The following is a 21,124-nucleotide window of genomic DNA, read 5'->3' as shown; positions in this document are numbered from 1 at the left end:
TCAGCTCTCCTGAGGTACCAGCAGTAGACGTACCTGTATCCTCTTCCCTTAGCACTTCTGATTTTCAGCACCTGGTAAATGCCTTTTTTCCTTGCCTCTTCCCCCCTTCTAGAGGGAGACGTACTAGGACAGTTCACAGTTAACCAAATCGAGGGAGAATGGACTATTTCTTCCAAGAAACCTCTGGACAGGGAAGACACAGAGAAATACCTCCTCAAGGTTATGGCTTCCGATGGGAAATTTCAGGCTACCACTGAAGTGGAAATTTTTGTTCTGGATATCAATGACAACAGCCCCGAGTGCGGCCAGGTATGACGTCTGTCCTGGGACATGGGGGGCACAGGGGGAGTGGCTGGGGAGGAGAAAACACAATAGCAAGGAAGAAAGAACAGAAAGAGCATGCTAAGAGAGTTTGGCTTGTCATAATTCTTCTCACACAATCCTGTTGCTTTGATTATGCTTAGCAATTTTAATTAAGCTGCACGTCAAGCAAGAACATTAAATCTAGCCTCCAAGCATGTTTGCCAGCAGTAAGTGAGTGTCTAAGCATTATGAAGGATAATTTTTTGAGATAAACAATGCCAGGAAGCCTCCTGGGTAGGGGCATGTAAATTACTGAGTTTTATATCCTGCTAAGCTGAGAGATTCCCATCAGGAGGTTCGTTATTGTAGAGAGCTGATCGCTGGTATGGATGTTACCCATGGTGAGAAAAAACAGAAGTGGTTGCTTCCCAAAGGATGTTCAAAGGCTTGTGTGAAATGAGCTCACTGGTCCCAGTCCACACCCCGCAGCCCGCAACATAAGGCACATGGTGTTGCCCTATAAACCACATAGTCTGTCCTTCTCTATGAAGCTTCTACTAGTCCATTCCTCCCCGTATGTGGCAAATGTATTTTGGAGATGGCTCAGATGCCAATAACACGTTCTGTCCTTGCCAGATATTCTACACTGGGAGAGTCTCTGAAGACGCTGTGCCGGGTCTTTTCATTTTGAAAATATCAGCAACCGACCCCGACGTCGGCAGCAATGCCCAGATAACATACAGCCTCCACGGCCCTGGCGCAGAGGAGTTCCGGCTGGGCCCACATACAGGTGAGAGCTGGGAAATGGGATGTTTTTATCCTCTTCCTCACCCATTCCTGAGAAATGCCAGCTCCTAGTGTGGCTCAACATTTATCTCCTCTTGAGAAAAGAAAAGGACTGTTCATTCCAGCTCCCCCAAGCTAGGAGGGGATGGCAAACAGGCAGGTTTATTGCTATACAATATAGAGGAGAGTGAACTCTGTGTCTTCCTGCCAGCTTTCTTTGCAAATGTTGGCATTAGTATTGTTAAAATGAATGGCAGACAATATTGCTAACAGCCAGGTCTCAAGGAGGAGAAATCGGCAAATATTACAGTGCTCACTTGAGCCAAAGACCCAAGTTCTAAACTCTAAAAAATGTCTTATCAGGTCTTTGGCAGTATATTTGCCCAAAGGTTTCCTCCTTTCCAAGAAGGCAGAATGATCATTCTAGAGATCAGGTGGGGTTCATTACATTGCAGAAAGCTTAATGCAGCAGGGTTTATAAAGGTGTTTAGAGGTACAATTTATCTGTGAGCACTTCTATCCCATGACAGTATCCCTTGCATAAAGTTCAGCCCAAATTGCAGGACTTCCCACGCCAAGTCCTGCCAGGGCACTGACTGGCAGTGATCTGTGAACAGCCCTGAGCAACGCGGTGTGGACACGTCATCACTGTTAGCTGGATTACAAACGGTGTTCAAACCCAGTCTGTTGTCTCCCATGGTTCATCCAGAAAGGCAGCAAGCTTGAACCTCTCTGAGCCCTCCTAGGCTGCAGCTGCAGAAGACAAGACCATCTCCTGTTCTTTCTAACAGGGGAACTGACCACTTCTGCACCTCTCGACCGTGAACAGAAACCTACATACCACCTTATTGCTAAAGCGACTGATGGTGGAGGCCGTTCCTGCCAGGCAGATATAACGCTGATTATAGAGGACACAAACGACAACGCACCGAGATTCTTCCCCAGTCACTGCGCTGTGGCCGTTTTTGACAACACCACAACAAAGACACCCATCGCCGTGGTTGCTGCCAGGGACCTTGATGAAGGTGAGTCAGAACGGGATTTACTTTTTAGTAGAGTTCATCTTTCATCCTGAATAGAAACCTTTGAAACCTAGGGAAGGGATACAGAAATGGGCATAGATGATTGAATCTTGGCGAAGATGTGCCTGGATCTCATCGCTGACATGTTCTCAACTAGCAGCAGGCTGCCATCAGCATTTTTGTAACCCTGTAGGAAGTGCAATGTCGGTAGAAATATGCAGAGACAGACTTCGAGAACACGCTCAGTAGCTGTAACCATGATGCACAGTGCAAGCTGGCACACGGTTTGTCTGCAATCCAAACATCGACAGAGATTTTACCAAAGATGGAGATCAAGAATGAGCGTAATAAGGAAAAAAGGAGCTTTAGCTCTGGATGGGGTAGATGATAAGGATGGAGAGGTTTTTCTGAAGACATGGAGTTTCTCAGAAACATAGGTAAGGCTCCTAAGAAAGGAGCTTTTAATAAAGCTCTCCAGCAAAGGCTGAGTTTACAACGACAGAGAAGCAAGATTATATTTATCTGCATTAGAAGCAGATATGAAGGGAAATGAAGTTTAAAACCAAGGGAATTAAAAATGAGAAGCACTAGTAAATACAGAGAGGTAATGCTGATGGATGATGGTGAGGGCGGCTAGATGTCTGAAACTGCAGATAGACAGGGACACACTTGATGCTCATACGGCTTCCATTTTCCCTAGAAATTTAAGGTCATTTAGGTACACATAGTCCTAATGGATTAAAAAAAATAATAAAACTGCAGCATTCCTACCCATGAATTAAACAGAGCCTGTCCTTTATCCTTTCAGGTCTCAATGCTGAGGTGGTCTATTCTCTCTCTGACTCTGCCAACGGACACTTTTCTATTGAGGAAACCACAGGGGTGATCCGTCTGGAAAAGCCTCTGAAGGATTCCCCGCACTCGACATTTGAGTTGACAGTCTGTGCTACCGACCGGGGCACCCCGGAGCCCCTCTCTGCTCTTGGCACTGTCACTGTCTCTGTTGTGGATCTAAATGAATACCTGCCTGTTTTCCTGGCCCCTGAATATGTGGCCATGGTTAAAGAAGATGTGGCTGTGGGTACAGAGGTCCTCAACTTGTCAGCATTGACAAGGGACAATGCAGAAAACACAGAGATTAAGTATGAAATTGTGAATGGCAATGACCATGGGAAATTTCAGCTGAACTCAAACACAGGTAAGATGGTCTCATGCTCAGGCAGGTACAGGTGGACCCAATAGCAAAGGCTGTCCTTGTATGCATCTGCTCTTGTTGTTCTCCATTTGGCTTGCACTTCTGCTCTCCTCTGTCTTTAGGCAGCACAAGGGTACAGAATACAGTCTTCTTTCTACCCTAAATTTTGCCAGCCAAGTCACTTAAAGAGTGATCCATCAATTTCAATAAGATTTGGAAAGATTCCTGTTATATGTCTGGGACCTGAGGTGGGTCCATGGGAATGAGGAATACAGGGAAAATAAGATGGGGAAATTTTTCCACTTCAAAATGCAGGAGAAGTTGGTGTCATTTTGAGAAGATCTCTCCATCCTAATCTCACGAGGAACATTTAGCCCAAGGCAGCAGGCAACTGTATTAGGTAGCACTCAGTGAGTGTGGATAATACCAATCTATTAACCATGAGCAGGTGCTAAGCTAGGTTTACAAGCCAAATAGATCGCTGTGCAAACAGAGCAGCACTTTGATAAGAGCTGTTATCAGAAGGCCAATGTTAACTCCCTGAAACAAGCCCTTGGCTGCGTCATCAATGGTCTTCTGCCCTGGGCTGTAACATCCTCATCCACAGTTCCTTCCTCAGCTTCTCTGTCCCCAAGGCTCTTGCAAATGTTTCTGCACCAATCTTCTTATGAGTTTGTACGTCTTAAAAGACACAGAACAGTGTCATTTCCAGGGAATAATTTTGTGGCATTTTCAGTGCTGAAGCCAGGAAATAATTGCAGTACACAGGCACATTCTGTCCCTTTTATTTTTTTTCTGCTTTCACTTCATGTCTTTAGGCCCTGTTCCTTGCTTGTTTTTTGAGATTATCAGCTGCCTCCTCCTTTCTGTTTTGCATCCCAAGCCTCACTTACAAATCGCAACTTCTTGCCATACATCTCTTTCTCTTGTACAACTCTGCATCTACATCTCACACCTTTTCATCCAGCCTGGGATGCAGCTCAGTGATGCTCTACTACTGCCCTGGTCACAGCTTTCAATAGCACTGTTGGACTCTGATCCTATTTTGTCCCAGATCTTCTCCAATCAAGATTCCTTGAGACCTTCCAGAATGAGAGTTTATTTCATGTCTTCAAACACTTGCTACCAGAATAAAGCGGGTTGTGGCAGAGTCAGTTCAATTACATTTTGTTTTTTGTGGTGCCACAACTTTCAGTATCCTGATTTAAGCAGTCAAAGCTAGGTCATAGCACCTTTTCAGCTGGAAGTTTGGCAATCACCTTGGTAGATCTCCAGTATTCTGAGAAACCTCATGTGCCATGCATTCAAAGTATCTTCTGTCCTTTTCTACCTATCTGCCTATGCAGGTGCCTTATACATAAATGGGAGCTTGGACTTTGAAGCAAGTCATGAGTATTACTTATCCATCGAGGGAACGAGGAAGGGCTCAGCTTCTCTCAGCGATGTGACCATGGTGGTGATCAACATAACCGACATCAATGACCATGCACCAGAGTTCATCCAAGACCCCTACTTTGCTGAAATCCGGGAGGATGCTGCAGTTGGTGAAATCATCCTCACGGTATGATTACGAACCAGGCCAGAAGTCTTCACCTCTTCTTTTACTTGTGCTATGCATTATTTTCTTTTGCACTTTATTTTTCCTTGGACACAGTCACCTCCTTGAGTTTGTGGCATTCAGCATCTAAGGTTTAAGCATGACTTTAATAAAGGATGATTGGCAGAATTCCTGACACTCCATAGACAGGGAGAACACTTTACCTTAGAAGACATCTTTAAGTGAAAGCTTGAGATACCTAAGGAGGGATCAGGAGCTTTGAGGACCTCCCAAGAGAGTTAAAATGCCTCCCGAAGGCCAATACCCTTACAGCCTGGGGAAGGCAGAGGCTTCCCTGGGCAGAATAATGGAGCCCAAGGTATACCCATATGAAATTCCCTGCCCAGCCAGTGTTACCATCACAGGGGTGGTAAAGTCAGGAAAGAGACAAGGAGAAAGCTATTGTTGTAGATTTGTTGGGTTTTGTCTGGATAAATTAATGAATAACACTTATGCAAACTACCTTCCTTCTTCCTCAAACCAATATCCTTAAATGACAAGGAGGTCCTGCCCCCATTCCTCCATGGCAAGGCCTTTTTGGGCCAGGGATCTTAGCATTATGTTCTCCTAACAGGTGTCAGCTGATGACTTGGATGGAGCAATGAACAATCAGATCACATATTCCATCGTGGAAGGGAACCCGCTGGGACACTTCGCCATTCAGCCCAAAAGTGGGCAGATCAGCATCGCCAAACATTTGGACAGGGAGGAGGTGAGTTCAAGAAAAGGGGAACAGGAAGTCTAAAACAGATGTGTCCCCAAAGGCTGAGGGAACACAGTATATTCAGATACCTTCTGTTTTCTGAATGATCTACTCGCAATAGTGTAAGCAGAAGGCAAGTCTTTCATTTTTTCATTTTCTAGACTCACAGATGCTGCTGTAGGAAGGCTTGGGTTTAGGGAGGGCAATATAGCCTTCAGCTCTGGGCTGTGGCCTGCTCCACTGGTGCTTCAAGCTGGCTGGTGAGAGTCAGCTCCAAACTGGAAAACATGTTTGGTTTCTGCTTCTCTGCATCTGAGCTTTATAGAAAACGGTATGGGGAGAGATAGAAAGGTCACCTGGACAATCTCTCATTCATAAAGCAGTAGCAGCTCAAACCACTATTGACAGATGTTTGCGCAGCTTGATCTCATCCATCTTTGGCAAGCTGTTTCACTTCTCTTCAGCTACTGCAAGGCTAATTTTCTTTCGCAATGTGCTTGGAGATTTATGGATGTAGAGCCTTAGCCAAGAGCAAAGCTACTGTTATGGTGCAATGCATGGACTCAAGCATTTTCACAAGCTTCAACAGACTAAACATCAATGTGAAAAAGCCACTATTCCTCTATTTCTCCAAGTAATTATGTACTATAAATCCTCCAGATCCCCAGCTATTCCCTGACAGTTCGAGCCACAGACAACGGTCACCCTGTGCAGTTCAGTGATGTCGCTGTGCGTGTCCACGTGTCTGATGTCAATGACAACCCTCCTCGGTTCTTCCAGCTCAACTACAGCGTGGTGGTGCAGGTAAGCCAGGAGGTGGTTTGTTCTCTTAGTCCATGTCAGGGTACTAAGGTACTCACGCACGGGCTGCTGTTGGAGCAGAGGGGTGAGACAGCAGTGAAGCATGCTGTTTCTTTGTGCTCCTTGCTGCAAAGAACTGGTATCAACTGCAGGGGCAGACATTCTGCCAACAGATGCCATTTTCTCTTTCCAATACCTTCAGGCACCTCCTGTCCTTTCAGTATAGAGAGTGTAGAGCTTTTCCCACTTTCAAGCCTGACTTGCAGCCCCTTTCTCCCTTGCAATTGTCCACATCTACACCACAACATCAGGAGCAGACCCAAGCACATGGTCAAGCATCATCATGTCTGCTGGATGCAGCCCAGTGGTCACGTGGACTCTTCACACCTGTAGGTACTCAGAAAGAAACGTACACAAAACGTGCTTTCATCTGCTCTTGTGCTGACATGACTCAAGGAGAAAGCAACAGCACCAGCTCAACTGCGCTTAGCTGCCACGTATATAATGCCATGAAAGGAAGTCCCTTTCCACCACTGGGTCTCTGCCATTGCTGGCAAGAATCTCAGTGCGTGCATACCAAAGAGATGCACATGGGGTATGGGATTTGTTCTCCTGTTCCTGATCCAGCAGCTCCAGGGGCACTGTGGGTTCCCCTAGGCCTTTTTTCTCTGCTTGCCTTTGTCCACTGGTATCCTTTCTCCATTTCAGGAGAGCGCTCCCATGGGTACAAGCGTCCTGGAGCTAATTATGAGTGACAGAGACTCCCCAGAAAATGGACCGCCGTATTCATTCCAGATCATCCAAGGCAACGATGGGAAGGCTTTTGATGTCACCCAAAATGGTCTGCTGGTGACATCATCTGTCCTGAACAGAAGCACCAAAGAACAGTACCTGTTACAAGTCCAGGTAGAGCCTGCCTTACTGTCCTGGTATCTGAATTCCTAAGCCAGATTTGATAGTAATAAAATGAAATCAGGATGGCACAGCTGAATAGAAGCATCTCTGGCTTTGGAGAAATCCAATCCAGGCACAAATAGCGCAGCTTGGAGCCAGCTCCAGAGCTCATTTCCCCACACAGTCTGCCCACAAGAAGCTGGGGGCTGGCTTCTGCATTGATAAAAATCAGATAATATGATAATGAGAAATACTCTGTCAGCAGTTTCCTTAGGCAGATGCATTTCCCAGAATGAGTCTAGTGACCAGTTTAAAGCGAGACCTGGATCTGGTCCTACAAACTTTCTCCAATTACCCTTGTCATTTAAGAAGTGGATTAATTTCCTCTTCAAATAGAATTTCCATTGTTGCAGAGTGAATTAATTATTTTTCAATGTTATCAGCAAGGATAGTCCACGACAAACTAAAGGATAATAACGTGTAAAATACATACTTCTTCAGTAATGGCAGTTGTTCTAAAAGCTAGATACTACTATATTATCAGCCTCAACCACTAACTGCCTAAGATTAGGGAGAAGTTTATCATATAATCTGATTATTTGCGCTTTTCTATTTTGAGGTTCCTTGACTCATGCTAGACATTGTCAGAGGTGGGACACAGGCTTAAATAGTCCGGAAGGTGAGCAAATGTGTTGACATGCGTAACTGCTTTATATCTTTGTACACTCAGTTAGCATGGAACACCAAAGATTGGCAGCATCACTAAAGATGATTAATCCTCAGGAAATCAGAACCACTCAGGTGTGCCTCAGCTGCTGATGAGAACACATGAAAATGAGTGCAGTCCCACCGCTAACAGAAGATCTCAATCATTCTCTGTACTGGAAGGCATGTTTGCCTTTTCCCTGGGGCCAGGTCCAGGCAGAGGTCCAACACTGCTGCCAGTTTTTCTCATTCCTTCTTCATTCCCAACCCGCTGCCTGAGAGCTTCCACGCGTTGCTACCTGGCAAGGCACTCTCCTTCGCAAGACCTTATCAGCCCATCTGGTCAGGTGAGGTGACAGTAAGTCAGCATGTGGCTGCAATGGATCCTTCTGTTTTCCTTGACAGGTCTCTGACAGCGGTATCCCTCCCCTGTCCTCATCTGCATTTATAAACATCCAAGTGACTGAGCAGAGCCAGTATGCGCCCTCAGCCCTTCCCCTGGAAATTTTCATCACCACCAACGAAGAAGTCTTCCGAGGTGGTGTTCTGGGCAAGATCCATGCCACAGACCGAGACCCCCATGACACACTGGTGTACACTTTGGTGGCAGAAGTGCCCCAGGAGGGGCTCTTCTCCATTGGGGCTGCAGATGGGAAGATCATTGCTGGGGACAAGCTTCCCCACGGCCACTATCTTCTGAACGTGACAGTCAGCGATGGTACATTCACAGCCACTACTAGCGTCAACATCCACGTGTGGTGCTTCACACAGGAGGCCTTGGACAAGGCAGTGGTGGTACACTTCCGCCACCTCTCCCCTGAGGAGTTCGTGGGGGACCATTGGCGCAACTTGCAGAGGTTTCTGGGAAATATCCTTGTCACCCAGCGCCAAAACATCCACATGGCTAGCTTACAGCCTGCAGCTACCTCTGATGGAGTGGACCTGCTCTTAGCTGTTGGAGAGCCACACGGTTCCTTGTATGAGCCTCGGGTCCTCGCAAATAAGATCACTGTGTCAGCTGGGGAGATGGACCAACTCGTTGGTCTCCGTATGAAGAAGACAATTCATGTGCCATGTCACGGGCCAGACTGTGCCCATCGTGTCTGCAAGGAGACCATTCAGCTGGATCCAGGCATGATGTCAACTTACAGCACTGCCCGACTCAGTGTCCTCACCCCACGGCACAGCCTGGAGCAAATCTGTTCTTGCAATGGTAAGCAATCCTTCTTGGTAGTGTTCCACCCTATAAACCTAGGTATATTGTGTTTTCATTCAGTACATTGTCAAGCACCTGGACTTTCCATGGAAGTAGGTTGCCCAATGACCAACAACCCTGCCTGCAATTTCAAAGCCAAATCTAGAATCTTAGAGCTTGAAAGTTTCGCATAGTCTTGTTTTTAATTAATCTCCTGTAGCATTTAATAGCAGCAACATCTATCTATCTCTTTGGAAAAAGTCTCTCATACCTCGCAGGTAATGAAGCTCAGTGATCAGAATTTTGATCTCTGAGCTCCAGTGTTGATTTTATACTCAGCAAAGCACAGACTAACTGATAAATCCAAGGAAAGACAAATAAGGCATATTTGCAATACTCACTCTAGACTACTTCAAGAAATAAATGGAGGGAGCAGGGAGAGAGGCTAACATCACTTGGGCAGGAATGGCAGGGGGATACTATACAATAACATAAAGACTTAGGTGAGGAAAAGGATGAGGAAATTCAAGGGTGTTGTAGACCACGCTGAAGGCACCTCAAAGGCGCTATAGGATAGAAATAGACAGGCTGCTATTGCAGGATTGTTTTACAGTTGAGTACACAGGAGAAATACCAGGAGCTCCAAATGAGAGCTATGGGAGATGCAGTGAAGCTGTACATGGGTTGCCATGGATGGTACTGTTTCTGGACAGTTAAGGTATCAGGCTGGGAAAAGAGGCAACGCTTCACACAGTCTATAGTCTCAAAGCATGACAAAGATGACACTTTTTGCTCATTCTCCTTCCAGGAACGGCTGTGAGGTTTGGGGGCCACAGCTACATATGGTACCAGCACTCACAGATCGGCTCATGGCACGTGCATTTCCGCCTGAAGACTCACCAGCTGAACGCGGCTGTGCTCTATGCTAATGGGACTGATCATGCCATTTTGGAGGTGTGTGTTGCAACTCATGGGGATTTCTTTCCAGCGTTAAAAAACACTTACAGTTTTGGGGAAAGGAATCACAGTAAGAAAATGCAATAATACGTACCCTTATAGTAATTCGTCTAGCTAAAATATAAGACTTGGGAAGACCAAGTGAGAGCCAAGCACAGCTCGGCAATTGCTGCAACCACAACTAGTGAATCATTTTTTTTACATCTTTGAATGCACGTGCTAGTCTCTGGTGTGAAGGCAGCATACATCCGTATCATACACCTACATCATCTTTTTTCCTTACAGCTTGCTTCTCCATCCCTCTCTTACATTGCACCTCTCAGGGCAAAGAATTTACCGGGTGGAATTTTCCCCAGATCAGTCTGCTTCCACTGCAGCAAAGGGCAAGCTTGTCCCCAGACTTCAGGACTAGAGTCAGACCCCTGCTAAGCACGCAAATCATTGACCAGACCACAGTACAGTAGCAGTACCAGGGTACCAAGATGGGGAGGCCACAGGAGAGCTCTGAGATTAGGAATATCACCAGCCTTTACCTGCACCAGAATGTATGCCAGTCATATCATGCATCTAATCAAATGGACCTCAAATTAAAGGTCCTTTACAGTAATGGACAGAACAGACAAAACAGGAGTCTTAAATGCTGTTTCTCAACTCCCCACTCTTTTCAACCACTTTCTTCAGGTGGTTTCACTGCTGAAGACACCTGCAGAGCCAGGAACATTTCAATAGATCACTCTCCTCCCCCTGGCTGTACACTGGATCTACCCAGCATTCAAAGATCATCTCCCCCTTCCACTTTGGCAACAGAAGGAAAGCAGCAGAGGACTAAAGAACAGGGGTTTGCTGTATTCCTCATCAATTAAATTCGGATGAATTGGAAACCAAGCTCATAGGACAGACATACCAGCATACAGAGATTTGTCCCTGAGACTAATCACATTGAGATCTACACCCTGTAACCTACCTGGAATTGTTCATCCTGTCCCTGAATTCCCTCAGCCCTTCTCATGGTTTCACAACCCCACCTACCCATTTTGAAATTCTTTTCTTTCCACTGCTATAGAAGACCCACACAGACAGAGAGTTGCACAGCAGTCAACGCCCAGGGACCTGCCCGAAGTACATATTGCAAGCTCCCGCTGCCACAGCCATCGCTCCTTAAGAGCAAGAGCAGAGAAATAACATCCATATGTCCTGCACCCACCTCTGAGAGTAGCTTTAAGCTGCATCATAAAGGGCTGAAAAGAAAAACTTAGCTTCTCAAGAGTCTCTAGCTTTCTGCCCTGACTCTTGGAAGGAGAGTCACCAAGTAGTTCAGTGGGAGGAGTACAGCACTCCAGAAGGTGCTCAGGAAGGATGAGATGGCAGGAAGCTGTACTGAGCCAGGCCGAACACACACAGTTAAGGGAGAAAAGACTCATTATTGGTGGATTTCAGTGTTCCCATGATGTCCTGTACCTAGGGGTCTTCACAAGCTTTTCAATAGGAAACGTTCACAAAGCCTCCACCATAAAGTTGCCTGTGAATCATTTCTTCCCTGACTCATTTTATCAACAACATCTCAGGGATAAAACCTTTTCTAGATAGATCAAACCTTTTTTAGACCATCTGTCTTGAAAAATAAATGAAGGAATCCCTCAAGATTTTAAGCTTTGTGGACTGCAGTACTCTAGGTATGAGCCTGTCCTGGTTTCGGCTGGAAAGACCCAAAGCTTTGAAAGAATCATAACTGGTCATTTAGTGAAGAGGATGAGTTCTCCAAAGCGCTTGCATATCATCACTCTTCTAATCACTAAGCTCTCCTGATGTTCAGAAATGGGTTGCAGCAAGAGGATGGCAAACCAGGCAAGCTGGGAAAGACTTGGCAGTCTGTCAGTTCTTGCTCCAGGGAATCGAGTTCTCAGCTGACTCCCAGCCCCAGAAATTGATAAGCCCAATCTACAGACCCATCTGAAGTGAAATCGTGTTCCTCCAGATAAAGTGAAGTGACAAAGTTCTCTGCTGCGCTTGCCAATTGTGCAAAGAGATCTACACACATGTTGCCCCAAGGCCCTCCCATAGCATGTGCCAGCTGCATCTAGTTCTTCCTTCCTTCAGCAGTTGCTCCTTCCACTAGGATTTATTTATACCGTGGACCTCTCTAAGAGTTAACTGCTATCCTGCTCTGCTTTTGATCCCTCCAGAGTAGCCCCATCATACTGTATATAGGTTCCTCTGGAGTTCAGTATAGCCCGTAGCCACTCCTCTTCCAGCCTCTTCTAAGTATCACCACTCCTCAATCACTTAATGCCCCCCATGGAGATCTCTTTTGCCTGGGATGAATTGCTTGATGTTACATAGCAAGATCTGCAGGTTTTCAATGAATGCTTTGTTCCATCTCTTTTCTCCTTCTCCATAAGCTCTTAGCTTCTGTGAGAGAGAGGTTTTATCCACTAAGCAATGGGAAGAAAAAGGTGAAAGAGAGGTTTACCCCTGACTTCACTCTGAAACAACATAGCTAACCTTTCTCCTTCTGCCATATGAGTTTTAAAGATGGATCTTGGGCCGCAAATGGGAATTTCTGACGTCCCAGTTTCATGCAGAAGACACTGCTGTGGTTCACTTTTAGAAGCTCAGTGTCTTGTCTCCCTCCCATCTGCTGGAGATTAAGGATTTGATTGCAACACCTATCAGCAGCTTTGGCCTGACTTTCCAGCATGCTGGCTAGGAGCTGGGTACAACAGTAATTCCTTTCTCTGTCTCCCAGCTCCTGCTTGCCTCCTCCAGAGAAAGCACTCCTCCTTGCCGAGGTCCTTTCAGCACTCTTACCCATGCCACAGGGGGAACTGCTCCAACACCTTCCCCACCACTAACGAGACAGTGAGAACAGAATAAAGGCCATGTGGTCCAGAACAAGAGTCCCCCTGTGACAGAGTTATGGATAGTCTGACTAACAGGGCTCTGATTCAGCTCAGGAAGGGGGAAGAAAAGGTGAGCAGCTGCAGGAGTACAATCATATGGCTCTGCACCCTGTTGCGTGGAAAGATGAGCTTCCCTCCCTGCACACTGGTCAAAGATTGCAGGGAAGGACCACAGGTGAAGTTGTGTGAGATATGATGGTGTTTTGCAAAATAAAGGAGGTTGCAGTCACTTAAGCAGGCTTTAACTGATCCACACAAAGCTTAATATGGGTGAAAGGGGCTGCATCTGCCTAGCTGGTAATGCTTGGAGTCTGAAAGTTGGGATTCAATCTTGACTCTCCATGCTTAAGCAGGGAGAGAGAGAAGCAAGCAGCAGGAGAAGTGTTGAAAGCCTCCATGAACAGCAGCCACCTGTATCATAGCTAACTGTGACTTCTGGGATGTGTTTTGCAGATGGTTAACGGAGTGCCTCAACTAGGGTACAGCTGTCGGGGGAACTACACTCGAAACCTCTCCTCCTCACGTTTTGTGAGCGACGGCGAGTGGCACGCCGTCTTCCTGGAGGTGAAGAACACGTCTGTTCGCCTGCTCATCGATGGACTGGGAAACGCCTCTCTCCAGCTGCCAGCAACCTGTAGCATCTCCCAGGGCAGACGAGATTTTCTTTTTGGGGGCCTCCGGCAGCTGCTCCAGTCCCAAAGAATCACACGGGGGTTCAAGGGCTGCCTGGACGTGGTTGCAATTAACGGCAGAGAAGTGGTTCTCCTGCCCGGGAAAGGGCAATCAAAGGAAGTCATGGAGGAGGTGGGAATAAAGCAGTGTTGCTCCCCCACCGGTGCCTGCAGCAGCAACCCATGCCTCAACAACGGGATGTGCTCTGAAACTCATGGAGGAGGTACGTGAATATCCCATGCAGAGCAATAAGCAGCAGGGGGAGGGAAATATGCAGCCTCTTCATACATCCCTAAGTGTGAGGCTACACCAGAGAGGAATCAGGGGTCACCTGTTGTGGGGGACCTCAAGTGATAGCTGACTCGGTGCAGCAGCAGCTAGGGGATATGAGATCATCATCCTGGCTCTCATCAGTGGGCCATGGCCCACACGGCAGGAGGGTGTTTCTAAGGAGTGTGCATGACCTAGGAGAGCGCAGCGTTGCCAAAAACTCAAATGCAAATAGAAATTCCACCCACCCCTCTGCATCCTCTTTGCTTAAGGAGCCATTAGTGAGGCTGGAATTGGGCAAGATGGGATCATGCAGCGATGGTATCTGAGCAGAAACAAGCCCAGATCTTGGTCTATTCCCACTGCAGTCAGTGACTCCCTGGGGCTATGGGAAGGGATATGGGAAAACCGTAAACTGAAATCCAAGAGACTCAGGCTAATATGGGATGCATGCGCTCAACAGAGGGTTGGTACCAGGCTTTGCCCAAGACCATCTCACCACTGCCCTGTTCCTCCCATCACAGGGTCTCCCCACAGCAAGCTGTATCACAGGGACATGGCTGGTTTGCAGTGGCCTCAGGGGGAGGAAGCTCTCCCAGCGATGTCCACCCTTGTGTCACTGCCCTACACCCACATCACAGCTTCCAGCACAGTGGGGCTGCTCCCCGTAACACCCCGTCTATAGAGACAGATACCGTCTATGCTTTGGCCCTTCCTTGGGGCAGAAGGGTGCTTTCCTGGCTGCTGTGTGGGGCAAGACCTCCTCCCACAGCTCTGTGCTTCTTGAGGCCATTGCCAAAGTCCACACCCTGCCTGGTGAGCAAGCAAGGACGGAGGAGGGAGCACACCTCCTCCTGCCCTGCCCACAGCCTCTGGGAATGAGATTCCCAGCCCTGTCGACTCAGCAGCTGCCTGGCTCTGGTGAACTTGTTTGACACGAGGTGCATCTGTACCAAACAGATAACCTGGCTGGCACTCACGCCTCAGCCTTGCCCTCGAGACTCTCTGCACAGAAAATCCTTCTGGCTGGGCTGAAAGGGGCTCAAAACCTGAGAGCTGAAAACTCATTTCTAGTCTAAGTGAAAGCATCACCTGCTTGCTTTGCCAGGAGGATACAAGAAGGGGAAAAAATAAAAATTAAAAAAAATCACTCCCTCATTAATAATCATCCATCACCCTTCGCATAGTTTCCTTCCAAGGCAATCAGGATCCCCTGCAAATGACCCGACTGCCCGGGAAAGAGCCTGTGGGTCATGGCCCCATACAGAAACACACGGGACACGGTTGCGGTGAAGGGGTTGCTCAAGAGATGTGTAGTTTGTGAGGTTATCCTGGGTGTTTGGCTTCCTTGAGCATTGCGGCCGCAGTCCTGGGGACCACGGGCATGCAGCGTAAGTTTATGCAAAGCTCTGCCCAGGGATCCCGGGCACGGGATTACATGTACAAGCAAAGACACGTCTGTGCAAGCGAGCCCGGGTAAGCCACGTGAGAATGTGTACGAAAATCTGTATGAAAAGGGTCAAAGCCAGACCAGTCACCACATCAACCACAGCACTCGGGACCACAGATGCAAACAGATGCGAACCCCTGCACCCAGGAACACGTGTGTCTGGGCACACGTAGCCTGGCAAGAAATGTCCAGCACCTCCTGCACGAGTGTCAGTACGTTCTTGCTGTACAGCCACTAACACGCATGCGGGAACAGGCCTGCATTTGTTCAGTCTGTGCTCTAAAGCAAGGATGTTTAGCTTGTGGACGCATAGCGAAGACTTTTCAAGCGTGCTGCAAGGTGGAAACTCTGAAATTCCTGCATAGCAGCACCAGCCGAGTGACTAGCAGGAGTTCAGCACAGCCAGGGACATTCCCATGCTTAGGGCTACACTAAACAGCAGCCAAAAACACAAACAGCAGCAGCCCCCTCCGAGTCCCTGGGTTTCTCTCTGGCTACAACCAGACACCTCCCGTGAGAAACCTGACGTGTTGAGACAAGCGCTTCATACCACAAGAACTCGCAGGACCAAAGACTTCAGAGAACAATAAGCTACAGAGGATTGCACTTAGCAGAGTCAGAAATGGTGAATCAGCCAGCCAAGCTCCCCTTCCTTCAACCTGAATTTGTCCCCCAGCTTCTCCACGCAATAACGCTGTGCCCTGAATAATCCCTGGCAGGAGAGGGTCTGTGGTAGGAAGGGACGGGCTTGACTTGTTGCTGAAATAGCTCTCTAGTGCCACTGAATTGCCCCAGAGTGGCCAGCCAGACTCCAGCAACTGCTCCAGGTCCTGTAATGTGCCCACCAGCTCTCCGTGGATGGCTTGGGTGCCCCACAGCAGCAAGTACCTATGCTTAGGTAGCTGGATTGAGCCCTCTGTGGATGCCATCAGCACCAGGCACTGCTCCTCCCGGTTCTTGCTAGTTCCTCCTTGTGGATGCAGTCTCTTCATGGCACTGTCTCACCCTCTCCAGGTTACACCTGCATCTGCCCCGGCCTGTTTTCTGGCGAGCGCTGTGAGCTCGGGGACAGTCCCTGCGAGTCCAGACCCTGCCTGCATGGGGGAACCTGCATCCTCTCCACCACCGGCTACTCCTGCCACTGCCCTGACTGGTACCTGGGCGACAGGTAAGGTCTGGGCAAGCTTCAGGATGGTGCTCTCCCCTGGTGGGCTGGAAATACGATCTCTGCCAACGAGCACTGCACATTTCCGGAGCTCATCAGACATTCTGGACTTAAGCACAAATTGCATGTACCCGAGGACTGCAGCCCCGAAAAGTCCAAAGGCAGACCTGAGCAGACCAGGACATAAATAGCTCTGCCATCAGGTGGTCACTGCCCCTCTGTGCCCACCTCCTCCGAGCAAGAAGAAGATTTTTTAAATCTCCTCTCCTCACAGATGCTTTGAATGCCGGCAGAGGTTACACCTGGTGCAGGTTCAGATCCTCTCCTTGCCAAGGCAAAGTCTTTCCCCACACACTGCTCCTCCCCGAGGTGCAAGCTGAGCTCAGCTGCGGTGGTGGCATCCTCCCCGAGGCCAGGGAAGGCACTGGGCTGGGTGGCAGGAGGATGCCCTGAGGCTGGGGGGAGGCTGACTAGCACAGTTGCAAGCTGCCCCCTACCTCGGTAGCTGGGACACGCACCCTGGGTGCTACAGGGACTGTTTCTGCCCAGGACCAGCTCTGCAGGGTTCCTCCAAGGGGAATTTGTCCCACGTCACAGCCACGATTCATCCAGTTCAAAGCTCAGCTCGGGATAGTGGGCTACACTGAAAAGCAGGTGCAGGATGACCTTCCCCCTCTCCTGTGGGATAGCCTAAGGATCCCCATTATCACAACGGGGGTGTTGCAGTGTTTGGCTTTGGCCCTGAACCTTACAGTTCGTATAACTTTGAAGTTCTCCACCAGTGTTACAGCTTGGATACTTTTCCCATATATGAAATGTCAATGCATGCTTGCCAAATATCTGCAGCTAGAGAATTAACCCAGGCCCAGAGGCTGCTGTGCTGCTCAGCACTACTCGTCGCAGCCACTCCAAGTCCCCTGCCCTGCCTCCAGCCCAGCCTGATGAGAGATGCCCAGCACAGGCTCAAACAGCATCACATCCAGTTCATCCTTCTGCCTTCGTCATTTAGCCAGGATCAACACTGATCATTTGAATCAATGCAAAGGCAGAAATTATTCATGCAACCATTGGAATAAAAGCATGTAGCTGAGCATTAGGTGGCAGTGTAATATCCAAAACCACCGGTCGTGCAGCCGGAGGCTGCGGTTGCACGTTGCACACACCGGCTCACACATCCTAAAACACTAAGAAACAAGAGAAGTCCAAACCTCACAGAGATTGTTCAGTAACAAGAAAGAAAAAGGAAGGAAAGCCAACAAAGAATTGCATAGTCCCCCTAGCACAGGGAGATCATTACCGTTGGAAGGAAAGGTCCTCTGTATTGTTGCGGAATGCTTAGGCTGTGTGGGGTGGAGCAGGACAGAGAATCAGAAATTCAGTCTCAATTCTGCAGATGCTCCATAAAATGCCAGAAAAGCCTCTCCAACAAGGATGCCCATTCACCACTTCTTAGGCTCCCCAAATGTTTGCTGCAACCTGCAGACATCCACAGACCACCCCAAGACCCCATGGAGCCTGGAGGACATGCAAGAGTTGAGCACATCTCAGTGACCCTGGGCTCTGTAATTTAACAGGATGGGAGCATCTCTCTATGCAGCTTTAGCCCTAGAAACTCCAAGTACTCCTCTGAGGCAGGAAGCCCCCCATTTTAATTTGTTGCATATGGCTGAAAAAAAGAATCATCCTGTAAAACACGGTCTCGTGAAAAGTGTCATTTTATATGGAAGGATCTTGGTCCTCTGCCAGGAGAGGCAAGTAGCACAAGTGTAGCAAGAGAGGGAGAGCAGACCAGGATGGAGCATCCTTGGCAGGTGTAAATCAGAGCCCTGTATAGGATTACACCATTTTAGCTGTATCCCCAGGCTAATTATGGTTGTCTGCATCCTGTCCCCACCACAGGTGTGAGAAGCTGGCTGAGCAGTGCCAAGACAATCCATGCCGAAACGCCGGGCGCTGCGTGAGCAACCAGGGCTCCGTCCATTGCATCTGCCCATCAGATTACCAGGGGGACTACTGCACGCAGCCCATCATCACCCCTGCTATCGTGCCCACACAGTGGGCAGTGGGCCCCGAGGAGATCGGGGAGATCATAGCCGGTGTGGTGGGGGTGGCCATCCTGGCCATGGCCTTTGTGCTCATCCGCAAGCGCTACTGCCACCGGGCCAAGGCACACAAGCCTGTGGCCCGGGAGGACCCTGACCTGCTCTCCAAGAGCGAGTTCTCCAAGAGCGTGGGTGTGGGCACCCAGGCCGTACCACCCATCGAGCTCAACATCCTCAGCGACGCAGCACACAACAACCTAGATCGGGCAACGCCGGAACAGCGCAAACCCACCAGCACCCCTGAATTCGTCACCTTCAACTCAGTCAATGCCCCAAAGCACCGGGGCACCATTGTGTGCAGTGTGGCACCCAACCTGCCCCCCGCTGCACCCCCCTCCAACTCCGACAACGAGTCCTTCATCAAGTGCACCTGGGCCAGGGAGGAGATGGGTCAGTAGCCATAGCTTTTTCCTGCTCTTACACATCCCTTTTACCCCTGTGAAGTGGACTAAAGGTCTGCAGACTTGAGGAACCTACAGCATTGGTTAACGCCAAGCAAAGAAAGAGCAAATACTGCCCAACCCTGCCATAGGTCTTTTACTGACTTTTTCCTTCCTGCTTACCAGTACATCCCCAGTTTTCAGCTTTAACCTGCTCAGTCTTGTACGCAATCAGCAGGGAAACCATTAACGCATAGCCTGGATTCCCACACATACTGGGTCAAAAGACTATAAAAGAGAATAATAAAGCTAGGGGGAAGAAATTAAGAACCTAGAAGTCAGTGCGAGTTTTAGCATCAATGCTCCCAGGCAGAACGACCGTGTCTTTGGCGAAACACCTTGCATGGCTCTGGACAGCAAGATTACTGCTTCCTCTCCATGCAGGAGTTCATCACCGAAGCACACTGTTAGACGAGCGTTCACAAGAGTAACTACAGGGAAAGGGAGAAATCCAGTGGATCACTTGCTCTGCCCTCATCACTTCATCATGCAAGCTTCTTGCATCCCAGTGGCATGATGGATTGTGTCTTTTGGGTGCTAGAGCAGGGGATGCCTGAAGGCTGGTGAGAACACAGCCTTGGTGCAGCCAGGGGTGCCCTTGGGTCCTCTCAATTGCCAAAGCAGCAATTACAGCTCCCCTGTCCCCACGTCTCTTCTCTTCCCTGGTCTGCCACATCTCCTGCGGGCTCAGAGTCTACAGCAGGAATTAAACCATCAGGAGGGCAAGAGGGAGAAAAGAACAGCTTGAACTGCAGCTAACATGGTTCTGTTTTATTCCAGTCTACCCAGCAGAAACAACCTACTGGCCGCCCCGGTACCTGTCATCAGACGTCCAAGAATATTCCCACTACGAGATCATTCAAGGCCCCCCTGCGTCCTCCTCCCACCCTCCTCTCCCCCCGCCGCCCCCTCCACCAGCAGACGCCGAGCCAGTCGCCCTTTACGGGGGCTTTCCCTTCCCGCTGGACCAGAGCAACAAGCGGGCCCCCATCCCACCCCGCTACAGCAACCAGAACCTGGAGGACTTCTTGCCACTCAGCCCTGGGGACATGGGAGCGTCCCAGTGCCAGAACGAATATACAGCCATCAGCTACTACCCAGCCCAGCTGGTGCAGGGCGAGGGCATCCCGTACCAGCCCGACCCCGGCTACAAGCGGGTGAGCATGCGCCTGAGCGTGGCCCAGCCCTCCTACGCGGACTGCGAGGGGGGCCACCAGCCCAGCATCCGAGCCCAGCCCCTGCCACCCCCCAACTACGAGGGCTCCGACATGGTGGAGAGCGACTACGGGAGCTGTGAGGAGGTGATGTTTTAACAGGGGGCTCATCCTTGAGGTGAGAAGAGAAGCACATCTTCATGCAGAACAGTGTGCAGGGGGCTGGCACGTGCCACCAAAGGGAGGCTTATGTGTCCCCTCCCCCCAGCTTGCGTCATCTCCCCCTGCACGGCTGCGTTGTAATTTGGCTGGATCTTTCCCCCCACTGCCCTCCACGGTGCTCCTGCTGCAAACGGAGGGGAAATGCTCCAGCCAGTAGCAGAACATGGAGGATGCTCCTCGGATGCCAATGACTAACCTGCCTCCTTCCTCCGACACCACGCAGGACCACAGCGTGCCACCTCCTTCCATCCCGGGCTCCCTGGCCACAGGCATGAGGAGAAGGAGGATGAGGAGGGCAAGCACTGCAGGCATGGCAGCAGTTGTGGTGGAGAAGATGCAAAAGGACTAGTGATGCACAGCCTGGGAGTGCCCCAGGTGGGATACCAGAGGCTTCCTGTCCCCAGCTCTGGCTCCGAGGGCTTGCATCAAGCCAACATTTTGCCTGGTGGAATGGGTCAGCTGATGCAAACCCTCTTCCATGTCTGCCCCCCGATGCAGGGAGAGAGATGAGTGAAAGCAGCTGGTCCCATCAGCACATCCCTCACTTGGCCAACAGAAGTCAAAGGAGAAAAAAAAATTAAAAAAATAAAA

At 49.2% G+C, this 21,124-nt stretch overlaps 1 protein-coding gene across 1 annotated transcript in view; it reads left to right on the top strand.

The window, feature by feature from the left end:
* The window catches only part of FAT2 (FAT atypical cadherin 2), a 46,286-nt gene extending 25,816 nt beyond the window's left edge, over positions 1 to 20,470 (top strand). Inside the window, exons 11-29 of the mRNA XM_075441626.1 lie at positions 113 to 309; positions 940 to 1,093; positions 1,881 to 2,114; positions 2,920 to 3,309; positions 4,653 to 4,867; positions 5,478 to 5,615; positions 6,267 to 6,410; positions 7,116 to 7,313; positions 8,412 to 9,219; positions 10,010 to 10,155; positions 13,512 to 13,953; positions 16,465 to 16,618; positions 16,890 to 16,954; positions 17,148 to 17,295; positions 18,190 to 18,366; positions 18,515 to 19,111; positions 19,467 to 19,584; positions 19,699 to 19,879; positions 19,938 to 20,470. Of these exons, the coding sequence (XP_075297741.1) occupies positions 113 to 309; positions 940 to 1,093; positions 1,881 to 2,114; positions 2,920 to 3,309; positions 4,653 to 4,867; positions 5,478 to 5,615; positions 6,267 to 6,410; positions 7,116 to 7,313; positions 8,412 to 9,219; positions 10,010 to 10,155; positions 13,512 to 13,953; positions 16,465 to 16,618; positions 16,890 to 16,954; positions 17,148 to 17,295; positions 18,190 to 18,366; positions 18,515 to 19,111; positions 19,467 to 19,584; positions 19,699 to 19,879; positions 19,938 to 20,470 (5,039 nt within the window). The remainder of the gene's footprint in view (positions 1 to 112; positions 310 to 939; positions 1,094 to 1,880; positions 2,115 to 2,919; positions 3,310 to 4,652; positions 4,868 to 5,477; positions 5,616 to 6,266; positions 6,411 to 7,115; positions 7,314 to 8,411; positions 9,220 to 10,009; positions 10,156 to 13,511; positions 13,954 to 16,464; positions 16,619 to 16,889; positions 16,955 to 17,147; positions 17,296 to 18,189; positions 18,367 to 18,514; positions 19,112 to 19,466; positions 19,585 to 19,698; positions 19,880 to 19,937) is intronic.
* The last annotated feature ends 654 nt before the right edge of the window (positions 20,471 to 21,124 follow it).

Source organism: Opisthocomus hoazin, chromosome 22 (assembly GCF_030867145.1).
Source record: "Opisthocomus hoazin isolate bOpiHoa1 chromosome 22, bOpiHoa1.hap1, whole genome shotgun sequence".
Taxonomy (NCBI): Eukaryota; Metazoa; Chordata; class Aves; order Opisthocomiformes; family Opisthocomidae; genus Opisthocomus; species Opisthocomus hoazin.
Note: the sequence above shows the minus strand (reverse complement) of the source record. Positions and strands in the feature narration are given on the sequence as shown.